Source organism: Dendrobates tinctorius, unplaced genomic scaffold (genome assembly GCF_039654945.1).
Source record: "Dendrobates tinctorius isolate UK_male_01 unplaced genomic scaffold, ASM3965494v1 ptg000164l, whole genome shotgun sequence".
NCBI classification, from domain to species: domain Eukaryota; kingdom Metazoa; phylum Chordata; class Amphibia; order Anura; family Dendrobatidae; genus Dendrobates; species Dendrobates tinctorius.
This window is the reverse complement of record NW_027361831.1, coordinates 2,079,253-2,098,825: the sequence shown is the minus strand read 5'-3', so window position 1 is coordinate 2,098,825 and position 19,573 is coordinate 2,079,253. Positions and strand designations below refer to the sequence as shown.

At 44.6% G+C, this 19,573-nt stretch overlaps 1 protein-coding gene across 1 annotated transcript in view; it reads left to right on the top strand.

Annotated features, from left to right (window-relative positions):
• LOC141052982 (uncharacterized) overlaps positions 1–19,573 on the top strand; it is a 159,443-nt gene that overhangs the window by 27,657 nt on the left and 112,213 nt on the right. The window contains 1 exon segment of the mRNA XM_073550310.1: positions 15,605–16,756. Coding sequence (XP_073406411.1) covers positions 15,605–16,756 — 1,152 coding nt within the window.

The following is a 19,573-nucleotide window of genomic DNA, read 5'->3' as shown; positions in this document are numbered from 1 at the left end:
TCGTTCTACCCAAGTGCATGACCTTACATTTATCCCCATTAAAGCTCATTTGCCATTTATCAGCCCAAGCTTCTAGTTTACATAAATCCTCCTGTAATATAAAATTGTCCTCCTCTGTATTAATTACCCTGCAGAGTTTAGTGTCATCTGCAAATATTGAAATTCTACTCTCTATGCCCCCTACAAGGTCATTAATAAATATGTTAAAAAGAAGCGGGCCCAAAACTGACCCCTGTGGTACCCCACTGCTAACCGTGACCCAGTCCGAGTGTGCTCCATTAATAACCACCCTTTGTTTCCTATCCCTGAGCCAGCTCTTAACCCACCTACACATATTTTCCCCTATCCCCATTGTTCTCATTTTATGTATCAACCTTTTGTGTGGCACCGTATCAAAAGCTTTTGAAAAGTCCATGTACACCACGTCCACTGCATTCCCTTAGTCCAGTCCGGAACTTACCTCTTCATAAAAGCTTATCAGATTAGTCTGACAGGAACGGTCTCTTGTAAACCCATGTTGATATTGGGTCATAAGGTTATTCTTCTCCAGATACTCCAGTATAGTATCTCTTAGAAAACCCTCCAGGATTTTACCCACAGTTGAGGTTAAACTTACTGGCCTATAATTTCCAAGTTCAGTTTTTGTCCCCTTTTTGAATATTGGCACCACATTTGCTATACGCCAGTCCTGTGGTACAGACCCTGTTATTATGGAATCTTTAAAGATTAAAAATAGTGGTCTATCTATGACTGTGCTTAATTCCTGCAGTACTCGGGGGTGTATCCCATCCGGGCCCGGGGATTTGTCAATTTTAGTGATTTGTAGACGCCGCCGTACTTCCTGCTGGGTTAAGCAGGTGACATTTAATGGAGAATTTTTATCCCTGTTCATGTTATCTGTCATGGGATTTTCTTGTGTAAATACTGTTGAAAAAAAGTCATTTAGCATATTGGCTTTTTCCTCATCCTCATCCACCATTTCACCCAGACTATTTTTAAGGGGACCAACACTATCATTTTTTAGCTTCTTACTATTTATGTAGCTAAAGAATATTTTGGGATTATTTTTACTTTCTCTGGCAATGAGTCTCTCTGTCTCAATCTTTGCTGTCTTGATTTGCTTTTTACAGAATTTATTTAATCTTCTGTATTTATTTAATGCCTCATCACTACCTACTTGCTTTAATTCTCTAAATGCTTTATTTTTATCTCTTATTGCGCCCCTTACAGCTCTATTTAGCCATAGTGGTTTCCTCCTATTTCTCGCATGTTTATTCCCATACGGTATATATTGTGCACAGGTCCTATTCAGGATGCTAATAAACGTCTCCCATTTTCTTTGTGTATTTTTATGTCTCAGGATATCGTCCCAGTTAATTGCACCAAGATCATCTCTCATCCGTTGGAAATTTGCCTTCCTGAAGTTTAGTGTCCTTGTAACCCCTCTACTACACATCTTATTAAAGGATACATGAAAACTTATTAATTTGTGATCACTATTGCCCAAGTGACCCTCAACCCTTACATTTGATATGCGGTCTGGCCTTTTGGTTAATATTAGGTCTAGCAGTGCCCCCCCTCTTGTTGGGTCCTGAACCAGTTGTGAAAGGTAATTGTCTCTCATCGTTGTCAGAAACCTATTACCTTTGCTGGAACTGCAGGTTTCGGTTCCCCAATGTATTTCAGGGTAGTTGAAGTCCCCCATAATAATGACTTCTCCTTGAGTTGCTGCTTCATCTATTTGCTTTATGAGGATATTCTCTGTAGCTTCCATTATTTTTGGAGATTTATAACAAACCCCTATCAGTAATTTATTATTTTCCCCCCTCCCCTTATCTCTACCCACAGGGACTCTACATTTTCATTAGATTCATATATATTATCACGAAGGATGGGTTTTAAGGATGATTTTACATATAAACACACGCCTCCCCCTCGCTTATTTGTACGGTCATTTCTGAACAGACTATAGCCCTGTAAATTAACAGCCCAGTCATGGCTCTCGTCCAGCCATGTCTCAGATATCCCCACCATGTCATAATTATGTTCCAACAACATTAACTCCAATTCCTCCATTTTGTTGGCGAGACTTCTGGCATTAGTATACATGCACTTTATGTATCTCTCTGTACCTCTATTCTTTCTTAAATTAACTGTTCTAACCCCACCCCCCATGCCACCTCCACCCCCAATGTCATTATTTGTGCCCAGGTCTCTATCTGCACTGTCTTCCCCTCCTATAAAAGGAATACCCTCCCCCCGTCCCTAGTTTAAACACTCCTCCAACCTTCTAGCCATTTTCTCCCCCAGCACAGCTGCACCCTCCCCATTGAGGTGCAGCCCGTCCCTAGCGTAGAACCTGTAGCCAACTGAGAAGTCGGCCCAGTTCTGCAGGAACCCAAACCCCTCCTTCCTACACCAATTCCTGAGCCACTTATTAACCTCCCTAATCTCCCATTGCCTCTCTGGCGTGGCACGTGGTACAGGAAGTATTTCCGAAAATACCACCTTGGAGGTCCTTGCTTTAAGCTTACAGCCTAATTCCCTGAAATCATCTTTAAGGACCAGTCAATTCGTCCTGCAAAAAACAATATAACATGACTCTGTGGGCCAACATATGGAAAAATTATATATATTATATTATATATATAAATATAAATATATATATATTATATAGATATAAATCTGGTATCGCTGTAATCGCACAGACCCGAAGAATAAAGTCGCCTAATCACTTATACCGTATGAGGAACGGCGTATAAAATAATTAAAACCAATTGTTCCAGCAAATCTTGCATTCAAAAAGTCAATTGGCGCGCCTTCCCTTCCCTTTTTTTCCTGTTCCCTTGTCAAAATAAAGAAAACACTGCACCAAATCTGCTGCTGTGTGAAGACATCAGTGACACAGAGCTGTCTCATTCACACAGCAGAGGCTTTGTCACAGAACAGATTGCATCAGTGACTGCCATCCCCTGTGCAGATTAGAAGCTGCAGACAACCATCACTGGCCATCACACAGTCTGTTCTCACTGCTGCCAGCAGCCTGGGACAGTGAGGGAAGGAAATACTGATGAGTTATGTATTGTAATCATGGAGTGGCCCAGAAAACAGGACGATTTTCCCTCCTCCTCACTAGTTTCATTTTTCATAGATAACTGTTCAGTGTGTGTCTGGGTGAGGAGCAGCTGCTCTCTGCACTGAGGCTGCTGGAGGGGAAGAATCCGTTACTGTGTGATGACGGCTTCTTCATGTGGACGGGGAGGGCCTGTAGCTATGGAGGGTGGGGTTGCTGCTATAGAGGGCATGTTTGGAGTAGAGTAGGAGGTTACGACTAGTTCTCATTTCAATGCCATAACACACCCCCCTTGGACGTTCTGTTCAGAATATCTAGAAAACCGTGCAAACTAGTGACAGAAAGTTAATTACTTATTGTTATAATTCTGCAGCCCAGATATTTACTGAGATTATGTGAAAAGCCCGGACAACCCCTTTGAGGGCATGAAAATTTAAAGTTGGAAAATTGCAAAATTTTCACCAAATTTCCATTTTTTTCACACACAAGTCAAGTCAAATAAATTTTACTACTATTGAGAAGTACAGTATGTCATAAAAAAAAATTCAGAATCACCTGGATGCATTGAAGCGTTTCAGAGTTATTACTTCATAAAGGGACAGTGGTCAGAGTGCCTATTTTGAGCCCATAGGCACTTTTTGGTAACTGGCATACAGCGGCTGTTGCAGAGTAAAGTTCATCCTGCTACAGCAATGCTAAACATGTGGATGTTAAGTGTGGTTTAGGCACATTGCAAGGCTCGGAAGGGGGAATTGCTGTATTGGTTTATAGAGGCCATATTGCTTATCGAGAGTCACTAGTAATGTGAAAATCTATTTTTATTCGATCATCCATGACAGCACCACATGAGAGAGGGGATCCGTCCTTTAGGAACAGGAAATCCTACATTTACATAAGGGTGGCACCTCTCCCACACATCAGTTGGTTTCATGTTCCTGGAGGACAGGATTCCCTACAGATCATACCATCATGGACGAGGAATCCCCTGGCCGGCTGACCGACTCAAGTAGCAGGGGGGTCTCCTACCTCGGTCAGTGCAGGGTCCCCTGGAAGTGCCACGGTGGGCCCGGGCAGGGCTCCACGACGGTGTGCGGAGCAGGTGGGAGCAGGGTCTGGAGGATGCCCGTCTCCAGGGCCAGCGCCGGCACATATTTTTTTTTTTCTTTTTTTTTCCCCCAAACCCCTGGATCCTGGTCCTCCTGGTGTGGTCGTCCTGCCATCTGGGTCGTTGTCTGGGGCTGGCTGCTGTGGTGTGGTGGCGTGCATGGAGTGCCGTGCCGGGTCGGACGGCGCCGTGCCGCTGTCGTCCTGCGCGTCCCCGCGCGTTCATTGAAGCGCCGGAAGTGACGCAGTCGGGGGCACGGGGCCAGTGGTGCCGGGCCGGAGGTCAGATGTCGGCCGGCTTTTCTCTTTTGTGCGTTGCCGGGTCGCGGCGGCACATGTGCCAGCATGGACATCCCGAAGAGGGTGAGGGGGGAAATGGAACCCCTGGTCACGTCGCCTGCTGACCCGGATTTCCGGGGGGAGGCCCATAAAAAGCCACAGAAACGCTGCAGGGCTGCTTTTGGCCCATTTGCAGCAATGGATGAGCCGGAAGCTCCTGTGGCCCAGCCAGACCGAGAGCAGCAACGTGCCTCAGAGAGGCCCCAGGCAAGCTCCCAGCTGAAAAAACAACTGGGCAATCCAGCCACAGAAGTTCCTCCAGGCTGAAGGATCGAGCTCGCCCTCCCGTGATCCGGTACCTACTCCTACAGCTCGGGTTAGAGATCTTCCTGAATGTGCCCTGATGTAGTGTTCCCCTTATATTTTTCTCTCCTATAGGGGAAGAAGTGCTCTGCTAAAGCGAAAAACAGGGAGTGCGCCCTTTGCAGTTGTCCCTTGCCAGACGCCTACCCTAAAAAACTGTCAGTCATGTATACGGCAGATGGTAGGGGATTGGGAAAAAAAAAAAAAGAGAAGCTAGGGGGCGGTAGTCCCTAATTACCATACATACTTCCTTACACTTTCCCCACTTCTGCAGGTGGCGGTAGACACCCCTGACTTCACTACGAGTCTAAGGCAAATTATCAGGACGGAAGTTAAGGCTCTAAAGTCTTTATCCCAAGGGGAATCCTCTAAGAAGAAAAAGGGAGCGAGTTTCTCAGGTTCGGACTCCTCAGCTGGCCCTAAAGGAAATGAAGATTGGTCAGAGCCCTCAACTTCTTATTCTGCGTCCTCTTCAGAGGAGAACTCCAATCGTTTCTGCTTGAGTCTAGAACAGGTGGAAGAAACCAGAAAGAAAGGGCTTCCTACCGCTGGCTTTTAAGCAACGATATCCCTTTGAGGACCCCTTGGTGAACAGATGGGATAAAGTCCCAAAATTGTACGCAGCAGTGGCTAAAGCATCCAAAAAATCTGCTATTCCCTTTCATGACATGGCCTCCTTGAAAGATCCGCTGGACAAAAAGGCAGATTCCTATCTGAAAGGGACATGGGAAATGTCAGCTGGCGCCCTAAGGCCGGCGGTAGCGGCTACTTGCACAGCCAGATCTATGATGGTCTGGCTGGACCAGCTTGAGTCACAGTTAAAAGACGGAGCCTCAAGAGAGTCCATCCTGAAGACCCTTCCTACAATCCAGAATGCTGCAGCCTTTTTAGCCTATGATTCGGCAAGGATGGCGGCCAAAGCCACAGGTCTATCAAATGCAGCCCGAAGGGCTATATGGCTGAAGTGCTGGACCGGAGATATCCAGACCAGATCCCATCTTTGCTCCATCCCATGTGAGGGAGAATATCTCTTTGGCCCAGTTCTAGATGAACTTTTGGAGAAAGCCGGGGATGATAAAAAGAAATTCCCTACCCTGCCAACCCCTTCCTATAGGCGTCCCTTCACTAGGAAGAGATTTTTCCGTAGAAGGTCGTCCAGAGATCGAGGCAGATGGGAAGATAAGAGGAAGAAAGGTACCGGGTTTATGTTTGGAGGGGGACGTCAGGAAGGATTATCCCGTGAGTCCAAGAAGTCCCCCCCCAATGACTAGCGGCTCCGGTGGGAAGTAGACTATCTGCCCTCTACCCGGCCTGGTCACTGATTTCAAACAGTCGCTGGATCCTGGGGCTTGCTAGCCTCAGGTCTACGGCTAGAATTCTCCTGTATCCCCCAGAACAGTTTTAAGATCACCCCTCTCAGGTCTTCCCTATTGGAACAAACTGCCCTAGAATCCGAAATCCGTGACCTATGCTATAAAAAGGTCCTGATAGAGGTACCGGAGGCTGAAAAAGGCGAAGGCTTCTACTCCCCTCTCTCTTCCTGGTCCGTAAGTCAGCTGGCTCTTACAGGACCATTATCAACCTGAAGACACTCAATAAATTTCTGGTCATTCGCCCATTTAAAATGGAAGCAATCAATTCCACAATAAAATTACTGTTTGAAAACTGCTTTATGGTGGTGTTGGATTTAAAGGACGCCTACTACCATATACCCATCCATGCGTCTCACCAGCATTTCCTTAGAGTGGCGGTTCATTTAGAGGGGTCGGTACAGCATTTCCAGTATGTTGCCCTTCCCTTTGGTATTGCGGTCGCCCCCCGAGTGTTCACTAAGGTCATAGCTGAGGTTATGGCCCATCTGCATGAAGCAGATATCCTAGTGGTTCCCTACCTAGATGACTTTCTTATTGTAGGCAAAACAGCAGACCATTGTTTGGATCAATTGCAAAAAGCAAAGGCGGCCCTGGAACAGTTAGGGTGGCTACTAAACATTAAAAAATCCTGAGTACAGCCCATGAAAATTCAACAGTTCTTGGACCTAATCCTAGATTCGCAGAATCAGGAGTGTCTGCCACCCGAAAAATTGATTTGCCTACGTCATCAGGTCTTGAACGCCTCCGATAACCCCACCATGTCCCTTAGGAAAGCCATGTCTCTCCTAGGTTCTCTCTCATCCTGCATCCCCGCAGTCCGGTGGGCCCAGTTTCATACAAGGGTACTACAGGGCGAGGTTTTGCTTCATCAAAAAATCCTGGGAGGTTACCTAGAAGGTCAGTTGACTTTGTCCCAAAATACTATAAAATCCCTTGATTGTGTTCCTCTAGCCACCAATCTAGCGAGGGGGGGTGCCCTGGGAATATAACATAACCCGTGTGGTCACCACGGACGCAAGCCCTACTGGTTGGGGGGCCCACATGGGGGAGGTCTTAGTCCAGGGCCTATGGGAGCATCATCAGGTAGAAATGTCTTCTAGGGGCGTGGCTATGTAGCGCTGCGAAGAGGACGTACTTCTAAGAGCTCCTGCCATTCTGAACATTACCCGGTCAGCAGACCCTTACCCCTGTTGATATCTCTCTGTCCTCTGGCCCCTCAAGACTTGGGGACACTCTTGGACCCCCCGTGGGAGTGTGGGGCTGGATTTCTAAGAGCGCACGTCTGTGAGAATCTGGACGGCCAGCGGGGTCTGCATGGAGTGGTGGCCATATTGGAGGTGCGCGCTCAGCTTGTAAGAGACGCGGCGCCGGGTTCCCCTGCTGCAGCGCTGGAGGAGCAGCAGGAAGGTGAGAGCACATTCTGACTGATCGAGGGGAGCAGGCGGTGTGAGCCCTGGAAAATTGGGCCCCGCGCTCCCCCCTCTGCTATATAGCCTGCCCTGCCAGCATCATCATTGCAGGGATCTGGATCCCTTTCTGGCCGGTGTCCCTGTGGGGTTCTGGGGGTTTCTCCCTGGGCTATAGTGGCCCTTATCTGCCGCCTGGACCTGGACACTGCCTCCCTGAGTAACGCTGCGGGTCTGCACTGCTCCTGTGACCCTGCAGCCACCATTTGACCATTATACCCATCTGTAGCCCTGACTCAGGGGGCTCTGAGTGCACTGTTTCTGCTACCCAGTTGTGCCCCATCGTGCTGAAATGAATCGTTCTAAGGGGTCTGGAACAGCGGCCAAAAGGCTGAAGGAATACACCAGATTGGACCATTCTGAGGGCTCAAGACCCAATAAAAATAATCCCTCTCAAGCTCATCGTAAGGGTGGGGAGGAGAATAAGCAGGAGGAATTCACCCTTAAGCAGGCGTCTGAGCAGCTCATGCAGGCCATCTCCTTAAACAGGACGTATCTGTCTGGGAAGATAGAGGACGTATACACGGAGATGAGACGCCTCCGACAAGACATGCAGGCCATGAAGGGTCGCATTACGGAGGTGGAGACGTGGGTATCCCAGGTAGAAGACACCGTCACACCCATGGAAGCTAAACTAACGAAAGTGGCAGGCTCCATGAATGCATGGAAGCAAAAAGCAGATGACCTGGAGAATAGAATGCGTCGAAACAACATCCGAATTATTGGCCTGCCAGAGCAATCGGAAGGACAACATCCGGAGCAGTTCCTAGAAGACCGGCTTAAAACTACTTTGGGCGATGAGTTCTCCTCAATCTTTGCGGTGGAGAGGGCTCACAGGGTCCCCACTAGGCCTCTTCCTCCGGGAGCCCCACCTAGACCATTTCTAGCGCGCATCCTCAATTGCAGGGATAGAGACGTGGCTCTACGACTGGCGCGGCAAAAGAGTCCTATCAAATTCAATAATGCCACAATCTCGATCTTCCCGAATTTCTCTGCGGAACTCCAGAAACAACGGGCGCAGTTTACGGAGGTCAAAAGACATCTACGGGAGAGGAATATTGTATACTCGATGATTTACCCGGCCCAGCTCCGGGTGGTCCACGGAGGTTCTACTTTGTTTTTTACAGATCCGATGGAGGCGAAGGCGTGGCTACGGTCCCACGGAGGGTCTGCTGGAAAAGAATCCTAATGTATCTCTTGTTGGTATTTTCTCTTAATCGGCTGATTGGAGCTCTACTCGAGGACGTCCAGCTCACCAACAATACCGGACACTGCGATCAGTGATGGTATCCTCAAGTTTGTTTTGTGATGGGAGTACAGGACTCTGCTCCTATGTTGTTTGTTGTTTTTTCACTTTGTTTTCTTTCCATAGTGGTTTTTGGTATTTTTTAGGCTATAATCGCAGTTGGCAACAATTTCAATCTTTAGGTGATGTCTCTAAACTTTGCCCGGGTAATCCTATGTACCATGTCCAGCGGAGTGAAATATGGGGTCGGAGCTAATATGTATGACATGGAATGTAAGAGGAATAAAAACTCCTCGGAAAAAGATCAAGGTCTTTTCACAGGTCAGACACTCACCCTCACGTTGTGGCCTTGGTGGAGACGCACCTGACTAGGGATGCGGTGCGTGCAAAAACCCTGGGTACAATGGTCTGCCCATACATTTCATACCAGCTACTCGAGGGGGGTCTCGCTGTGGATACATAAAGACGTCAGATGGGAAGCCAGGGAGACTCAGTGGGATCCTGAGGGTCGTTTTATTTTTGTCCACGCATTGATAAACACCAGGAAGTATGTGGTCTTATGTATTTATAACCCCCCTCCGGCTTGAATATCCCTCCTGCAGAAGGCAATGAGTTTTGCCCTTAACTACCCAGACGCAGATGTTATTTGTATGGGCGATTTTAATATGGTCATGAACAATCACCTGGATAAATTGAGGCTGGATGATGAAGCGACTGGGGGGTCCTCTCCAACGACCACAACCCCGTTGTCATCATTCATGGGGAGTGGTGGGTGGTTGGATTTGTGGAGGGTGCGTCACCCTGAGTTAAGAGAATACACTTGTCACTCATCCACTAGGCACTCTCTATCGCGCATAGATTATATATTTGGTTCTGGCGGTCTGGCAATGTGGGTGGCTGATGTAGAGCATGGAAGTAGGGGAATCTCAGACCATAGTTCGGTCATCCTTAAACTCAAATATGGGCAAGTCAACAGTGGAATAGCTTGGAAGTTAAATCCCTTCTGGTTAAAACTCATAGGGTCTCCGGACAGGACGATCGATCAGTTGAATTGTTTCACTGCGTCCCACCCGGAACCCCAAAATATTAATCTATTCTGGGACACCCTTAAGGCATACCTGATGGGCTGTTTGTCCTCCACGATCTCTTATATTAAGCGGGTAACCGCAGGGAGGGATGACGAAGTGGAGCAACGACTGAAAGACGCAGAGGAAACATATATATCCAACCAAACTAGCGGGAACAGGATTGAGTGGCTGGCGGCCCAAAGGTTATACACTCAACATGTGGATACTAAATCTAAACACAAGCTATTCTTCACCCGTCAATCCTATTTCGAATTGGGGAACCAGACTGGCAAATTCCTGGCTTATCTGGTACGCCAGCACAGCACCTCAAATACGATATTACAGATTCGTAGGGCGGATGGTATACAGGTGTCTTCGACAGAGGATATTCTTGGCTGTTTTCAGGATTACTACAGGTCGCCATACGAATCTAAAAGTGACTTTGACGTTTTGGACTGTCTAGACTATCTGTCAGATATATCATTCCCCACATTAGAGTTGGAACAACGGGCCCTTATGGACGCTGAGTTCACCGCAGAGGAGATGGATAAGGCTATAACAGACATGGCCTCTGGGAAGGCACCTGGGCCTGATGGGTTCCCTATTGAACTTTATAGGAAGTATCGGGATATATTGACACCACTCTTGGTGAAGGTATTTCGGGGACTATGGGAAGGGAACTCTATGCCTGAATCCTTTTACGGGGCTAATATCATAGTGCTTCGGAAGGAGGGGAAGGACCCTTTAGAATGTGGATCCTACCGTCCCATTTCACTAGTGAATGTGGATTATAACATTTTTACCAAGATTCTAGCCACCAGGTTGAACTCCAATATATTGAATCTCATACATCCTGATCAAACGGGCTTTATGCCTGATAAAAGTACTTCCATTAACATCAGAAGAGTCCAGTATAGCTCCCTAGTGCCAGATAATAAATGGGCATTAGCATCGTTAGATGCTGCCAAGGCTTTTGACTCCCTTGAATGGCCTTTCCTCTCCGCATGTTTGCAAAGATATGGTTTTGGTACTAAATTTATAACATGGATCAAAAAATTATATATGAAACCTAAGGCCCGTATTATAATAAATAATTCTATATCTGAGTCTTTCGCACTGCATGGAGGAACCCGTCAGGGTTGCCCTCTTTCCCCGACTCTCTTCGCTCTTGCGATAGAGGCACTAGCAATATGTATAAGGTCCTTCCCTAATATCCGAGGTATAGATATAGCAGGTCGGGTAGATACCATAGGCCTATATGCCGATGACATGGTGATATTCTTGAGTGACGTGGAAGAAACTTTGCCGCAGGTGATATCCCTTATAGATGGATTTAGTAAATATTCAGGTTTACATATAAATTGGGAGAAGTCTGCCCTGTTACCCCTTTCCCATACCCCGATGCCCCAGTTGGATGCTCTCTCCACGCTGCCCATTGTGTCTAGTTTTAAATATTTGGGCATCCATATTTCTAATAATAGTACGCTTGATCTACAACTTAATGTAGTAGGCTCCCATTATCTGTGGCTGGACGCATTAATCTGATTAAAATGATATTACTCCCTAAATTTAGCTATTCGCTTCAACACAGTGCGGTAGCGGTGCCCAAGTCCTTTTTTGCTACTCTTAATTCTCTAGTCACGTCCTTTATTTGGGGGAAAACTAGGCCCAAACTTAAATTGTCCACTTTACAAAGACCAAAGAGGGGAGGTGGGGCGGCGTTACCAGATTTTTTCCTATACTACTTAGCAAGGCAGGCTAAAGCTTTAAATAACTGGATGCCGGGTAATTGCCTCCCTAATTCTGAAAGCCACCTGCTTCACGCTGCACAAGCGGATTGCCCATTAGGTTTCCTTGAGATGGAAATAACTAATGCCCCGTCTATTACCCCTGCTCCGGGTGGCTCGATTGATATGGAGACAAATAAAGAATGTAATAGGGTTTAAAGATGTTATAGCTGAAATGCCCCTGTGGAGTAATAACTATTTTCCCGAGCTGCTGAATCACCCGTCCGCTGTTTTTTTTTTTAGACCCAGTGTGGCGTCTCTTCAGTGGGAGACTTGTATGATCAGGGGACCTTAAAGTCTTATGAACAATTGCAGACCACACATGATATTCCGAGATCTCAATTTTTTCGCTATCTGCAGCTGAGATCGGCTCTTCAGTCACACATGAGGGATGGGGGTGTGGACCGTACTATTTCATCGTTACCTCTAATAGGAATTCTTAATTCGCAGGGTCCCCAGGGTCTCATATCCTCCCTGTACCCATATATGCTGTCAGTAGGGGCAGAATCAGTCATAAGCTCTATTAAGACGAAGTGGGAACGACTCATTCCTGAAGTGCAAGGAGAGGAGTTGGAGGAGATTCTGGAGTCTCCGATTGGAGTATCACCATCGGTTAACAACAGAATGATACAACTGTATATAATTAATCAATCATATTTAACTCCGGTGCGACTTTTTAGGATGGGTCGGCTTCAGTCGTCAGAATGTATGCGATGTCACTCGCCAGATGCTGACTTTATTCATATGGTGTGGCAATGTCTCACTATCCTGCATTACTGGAAAGAGGTGACTGCACTGCTGACATCCCTGGTTCAAGCCCCTGTCCCTCTAGAGCCATTGGTCTGTTTGTTTGGGGTGTGGGAGGAGGAGATCTGGGATCGCTATACTGAGGTCTTCCTGTGCGAGATGCTGTTTATGGCACGAAAGGTGTTGGCACTGCGGTGGATGGGCGGCTCATGTCCTTCCCTTGGGTTTTGGATCAAGCTGGTGAACTTAATTGTCCCATATGAGCACACGTTATACCAAAACAGGGGATGCCCGGGTAAATTTTAAAAAATCTGGGAGAGGTGGAATTCCTCTCGCCTCACTTTGCAAGACTGAGACGTCACATGTGACATAGTGTGATATAGGAAGCCAGGCTGCGGAAATAGTAGATATTAGTTGATGTAGCAGTAGTTGTAGTTTAGGAGTTTTAGTTAGTTCCTACGGTTGCATGATATGACAAGGTTTGTGAAACTGGGTTGATACACATGTGGGAAAATACATAAGCAATTGTCCTTTACATATGCTGTGAAGGAAATATACATGTTACCTTGTTTATCTATAAGAATGTGCAATTTTTTTGTATTACATTTTTTTATGGACATGTGCTTTGTATAATGTCTTTTATCATAAGTCATTGTGTACGTTGTACATTCTTTGTATCCTGTGCTTAATAAACGAATTTAAAAAAAAAAAAGAAATGTCTTCTAACCTGAAAGAACTAACAGCAGTAGAGCAGGCAGTTAAAAGCCTCCTTGTGTATCTACAGGTTCATCATGTTCAAATATTCTCCGACAATCAGGTCGCCGTGGCTTATGTCAATCACCAAGGTGGGACTCGTTCCAGACCCCTGATGAATGTAGCAGAGCGGCTGTTCCAACTGGCAGAGCAGCATTTTCTGTCTTTAACAACTCTGCATATAAAAGGAAGAGAAAACACCATGGCAGACTTCTTAAGTCGCAACCTGCTAAAACAAGGGGAATGGTACCTAAAAACCTCCATCTTCGACCTGATTGTACAAAAATGGGGGGGGGCGCCAGAAGTGGACCTTTTCGCCACCAGGGAGAACAGGAAGGTGCCTCAGTTTTGCTCTCTAAATCCCAGAGAAGGCCCTCTGGCAGTAGAGGCCCTTCTGATAAAGTGGGACTTCAGGCTAGCATACGCCTTCCCTCCCCTGTCTCTACTACCCCCGGTGATGAGGAAAGTCAGGAAGGACAAGGCAAAGATTATAGTGATCGCCCCGTTTTGGCCCAGGAGGCCATGGGTTCTCATGCCTCAGGACCATGTCGGTGTCCGAACCATGAGTCCTACCAGACATCCCGGATCTCCTATCCCAGGGCCCAGTTTACCATCCTCAGGTGGCTGGCCTACATCTGATGGCGTGGATTTTGAATGGTCACTGCTGAAAGAGAAAGGTTTCTCCCCAGCCTTGATTAACACCCTGCTTAAGAGCAGAAAGCCAATCACAACCAAAATCTACGTTAGGATCTTGAAAAGATTCCTTGAGAACTCAGGGGTAGTAGCTGTACAGTCGACACTGATAGCGCAGATTCTAGAGTTCTTACAAAGAGGTCTGGACATGGGGCTTTCCACCAGTACCCTTAAAGTACAAGTGTCAGCCTTGGGTGCCCTTTTTAACTGCAACATCGCCAGTAACTACTGGATCAATAGATTTTTTTAAAGCAGCAGGCAGGTCCAGTCCGGTAGTGAAAGATAGGTTTATGTTATGGGATCTTAACCTAGTCCTTTTGGCCATGACAGAGGCCCCGTTTGAACCTATTTCATCAGCCTCTACAAAAAAATGTGACCCTCAAGGCAGCCTTTCTGGTAGCACTGACGTCGGCCCGCAGAGTAAGTGACATCCAGGTGTTATCTAGACTTCCTCCTTGCATACAATTCAGGGATGACAGGGTAATACTTACACTTGATCCAACATACCTGACTAAGGTAGCCTCCAGTTTCCATAGAACTCAGGAAATAGTCCTTCCATCCTTCCTTCCTTATCCAGTGAATGAAAAGGAAAGGAAACTACACACTCTAGACGTTAGGAGATGCCTCCTGGAATGCCTGACAGTTACCGATCCCTGGAAAAAAGATAATGCCTTGTTTATCTCCTATCAGGGCACTAGGAAAGGCCTTAGGGCTTCAAAAAGCTCGCTAGCTAGGTGGATTAGGGAGGCCATTTCGTTAGCATACACCTCGAAGGGCAGGTCGGCTCCTGGCAAACTGAGGGCGCATTCCACCTGAGCCATGGCAACCTCGTGGGCGGAGAGATTGGAAGTCTCGATCGACCAAATATGTAAGGCAGCTACCTGGTCCTCTCCGAGCACCTTTTACAACCACTATAGGCTAGACCTGGGTGCTTCCTCAGACCTCTTTTGGTGTCAGGGTTCTGCAGGCTGTAATCCCTCCCTAAGTAATTATTACTCTCTGTAATTCTCTCATGTGGTGCTGTCATGGACGATTGAATAAAGTCTTAGTTACTCACCAGTTAACGGTATTTTTCGGAGTCCATGACAGCACCCGTAGATTTCCTCCCTTTCATTTAGTTTGGGTGTGCACTTCTTCCTCTTATATGTACACAGGTAATAAATAGTTAAGTAGAGTATTGTACATAAACCATGCTATTAACCTTGGTGGTCTTCTTGTGCTCTGTAAACCAACTGATGCGTGGGAGAGGTGCCACCCTTATGTATCTGTAGGATTTCCTGTTCCAAAAGGGCGGATCCCCTCTCTCATGTGGTGCTGTCATGGACTCCAAAAAATATCGTTAACCGGTGAGTGACTAAGACTTTCCATCATGGTCCTAAGTGGTAGGCTTGCTTTTTGCTGGATGAGTAGAAGTTTTAATTGGTATCATTTTTGGCTACATCATGTGTTTGTTTTTATGGCTTTTTATTCCAATATTTTGGAGGCAGAATGAGCAAAGACAGTGGAACATCATGGTCTACTGTTTAATTGTAAACTATTATTGTCTTACTGAATAATTTGAATTGAGATTTGCTATCAACATTTTATGTACAAATGTTGTAAAATTATAATTAACAATATTTTATTCAAAAATGTTTTGTTATTTTTTGGCAGATGACTGTAGCAGGAGCTCACAGGGACATCTGACAAATTCATTTATTAAATCAGAAGACCTTGATCGCACACAAGATGCAATTGAAGAGACAGAGAATTTTCCAGATAGTACTTCATCTTGTCACAGTAATGATCTATCACCTGATTCTGTTAAAAAGGTCCTATCTTCTGATTCATCACGGAAATATTTTAACAACAAAACATTTCTTTTTAAACAGATGAGAACTCACACACTGGAAAAGCCATATTCCTGCTCAGAATGTGGGAAAAGTTTTGCATCTGAGTCACATCTTACTGTACACAAGAAAATTCACACAGGGGAAAAGCCATATTCCTGCTCGGAACACAGGAAATATTTTAAACAGAAATCAAATCTTGTTAGACAGGAGAGCACTGACACAAAAAAGAAGCCATATTCATGCTCAGAATGTGGGAATGATTTTAAATATAAATCACGTCTTGTTACACATGAAAGAATTCACACAGGGGAGAAGCCATATTCCTGCTCAGAATGTGGAACATATTTTAACCAGAAATCAACTCTTGTTAGACATGAGCGAATTCACACAGAGGAGAGGCCATATTCATGCTCAGAATGTGGGAAAGATTTTAAGTATAAATCACATCTTGTTGCACACGAAACAATTCACACAGAGGAGAAGCCGTATTCCTGCTCACAATGTGGGAAAGATTTTAAGCAGAAATCTTATCTTGATAAACACCAGAGAATTCACACATTGGGGAAACCATATTCATGCTCAGAATGTGGGAAAGATTTTAAGCAGAAATCTTATCTTGATAAACACCAGAGAATTCACACATTGGAGAAACCATATTCATGCTCAGAATGTGGGAAAGATTTTAAACGGAAATCTTCTCTTGTTATACACCAGAGAATTCACACAGGAGAGAAGCCATATTCATGCTCAGAATGTGGGAAATATTTTAACCAGAAATCAAATCTTATTAAACACCTGAGAATTCACACAGGGGAGAAGTCATATTCATGCTCAGAATGTGGGAAATATTTTAAGCAGAAATCACGTCTTATTGCACACCAGATAATTCACAGAGGGGAGAAGTAATATTCATGCTCAGAATGTGGGAAAGATTTTAGCTCTAAATTAAGTCTTGTAAGACATGAGATGACAGACAGATGAGAATGTTCCATGCTGACTATACCGCAATACAGCATATTCATATCATATGATAGGTGTTGCTAACTTAATACTACATCTAGGGTCCCTTTTGTTGGCCAAATTTGACAATTAATTTTGCTATCAAATCCTATGTATAATGAACATTTGCAAAATGTTATACTTTGCCAAAGTACACAAGATGAATGTGATTCATTCATTGATCCAACTACATTCTCCCAGTTACCTTTTCCTGTTCCCTCATTATGACATTAAATAGCCAGGATAATATTATCTTACTTCTACAATTACTCAGTAACAGTTTTTTTTCATATATTCCTTTCCATAAAGGGGTTGTCTGTCTCGTGAACAAAGTGCATTTGAATCAATAGATCTTGGAATAAAAATAATTTCCACAATTGAAGGTTTAAAAAATACCCCCCTGCTGAGATAATCTTAGAAATGTGTCCCTGCTGTGTATTGTGTAATGGCGAGAGGATACAGACAGGACAGGGTGGGATCACAGCGGATTCTTTCTGTGAGGTAAAATATGTATTTAACAGGAATGGAAATGTTTGACCTAACAAAATCAGCGGTGATCCCATACTGTCCTGTCTGTATACGCTTTTACTTCCTCACCTGCCCAGGAGCTGTGATCTGTTGAGATAATTTTCCTCCATGGTCAGACACAGACATTACACAGTGTACAGCATGGGCACATTTATACAATTATCTCAGCTCAGCTATATATATATATTTATTTTAACATGTTCAACTGTGGAACTTTATTACTCCAAATTCTCTTGATTAAAATATACTTTGTCCAGGGGACAACAACTAAAGAGCCTGCTACTGCAATTATAGCTATGAAAAACACAAAGGAATTTGGAATTGGCAATTTCCCCTCTTTTGGAAATAAATCTGCATCTTCGCACGCTGTATGCTTCTCCAAATACGGTTTTGGAATAAATTTTGTAATTTTATTTTTTTTAAATACTTATTTGGTATCCCTATTGGGCTATCTGAAAGCACAAACAAAATGCTGGGAAGAGTTTTTTTTAATTGGATGTTTTTATTACAAATTTTAATGAGAAATTACAATAAGACACCTTCCATACCTTTCCTTTCTCCCTACCTGGAATGCTAGGATACAACTATCTATAAAGAGACCACCTGCATAGAAGTATTGGGGCTACAGCAACATCATATGTTATACAGAGCTATAGCGCTATCTCCATGGTTCTTTATACAAGGACATATAGATCAGACAAGGTCCTCATATTCAGGCAGTTTCTATTATTCTCAATCGCTCTTTATATGAATAAGATCGGTGAGTCTTATTATACCGAGCAGAGAAGCTCCAGAGACAATGACCTCATCCCGGTCTTATACACTGGAGGCCAGGCCCGGAGTATCCAGCCACGGGACCCGGATTCTCTCATTTTTGGCTCTAGCATTTCTTGTAGAATAAATCCCTTTCTCATACAGTCCTGTAGTAATGACTTTGTTAATCACGTTTTTGTAAGAGGGTTAATCTGAATCCAACTAAATGTTATCAATTTATGTGCAAGAAACAATAAACGTCCTTCCGCAGTTTTACCGTGTGTGTAGTGTCATTTCTTTTACAAACCCTAACAAACAAAGCTTGGGGTCTCCGACCAAATCTGCTGATTATGGTATATTTACAACTCTAGGTTGGGCCACTTAACACTGTCAGCTGCATCCAATGAGAATATGGTTCCTCCTCTGTAATTATCTGATGGGATCTGAAGGCTTAAGAGATGCCTAATATTTATGGAGGTGGAATTATCAGACATAAATATGGTTTTCTACTGATGTATGATAGTGGATAATACTATATCCAATCTATTGGCCAGTACTTTGCCCAATATCTAGACATAAGCTGTTTAAAGAGAGACAGGCAAGTATCAACCTGGTAAGAAGGCATCTTTCCCAGACTTTGGCAAGACAACAACAATGGTGTACTGCACTGATGGTGGCAAAGATTCCCGAACCAGAGATTTATTAAACACGTCCACTAGCTTGGGTGCAAAATATCTTTATTTCTTTTGTATATTTTCCTTGAAAGGCCATCCACCCAAGGAGGCTTTTCAGTGGTCATAGATCCTATAGTTACAATGTATCCAAGCTTAGAGCCACATTAGGAAAGTCTCTTGATTCCGTAGATGGTGTTGCCAGATTGGCCTGATGGAGAAATGACGTGATCTCGTTCATTGTTTGCGATACTGTGGAAGTATATTTTCAGTATGGAAGGTGAATCATGTAGTTGAGCTGATATGTACAACTCCTTGTTGGAGATGAGTTACATTTTCCCATTCTTCAAAATGTTTAAAGAAGAATTACTACTTATCGGCCATGACCATCTAGTTTTAGTTTAGTCTGTGCTCTGTGTAATCTGTCCTAGGTTCTCACTAAAGGGTCTTGTACAAATCTGTCTTAAGCCTCCCTCAGTGTCTGGTGCAATCCATTATCTAAGGGCTCACATTTGTCTTATATATATTCTTTAAGGGATCCCCTAAAATCTTCTTTCACTGTGTCACATGCTCTATGCATCGAGGCCTTCCCCTCATGCATCCGAAAGCATTCAGAAGGTGGACTCCCTATTGCTCCCCACTATCAATCACTGGTAACCAAAAAAGGTTTAGTTTCCAAAGTTTAGGTATCATAACCCCATATATCTCGGAAACTGAGGACTACGATGAGAAGAGTGATCTGACAATGTTCCAGAAAGAAGGCCAATACTATGTATGGATATGGAAATTTTCAATGATCCAGTATCCTTGTAAGTTATTATTTTACGACATATCAGGAC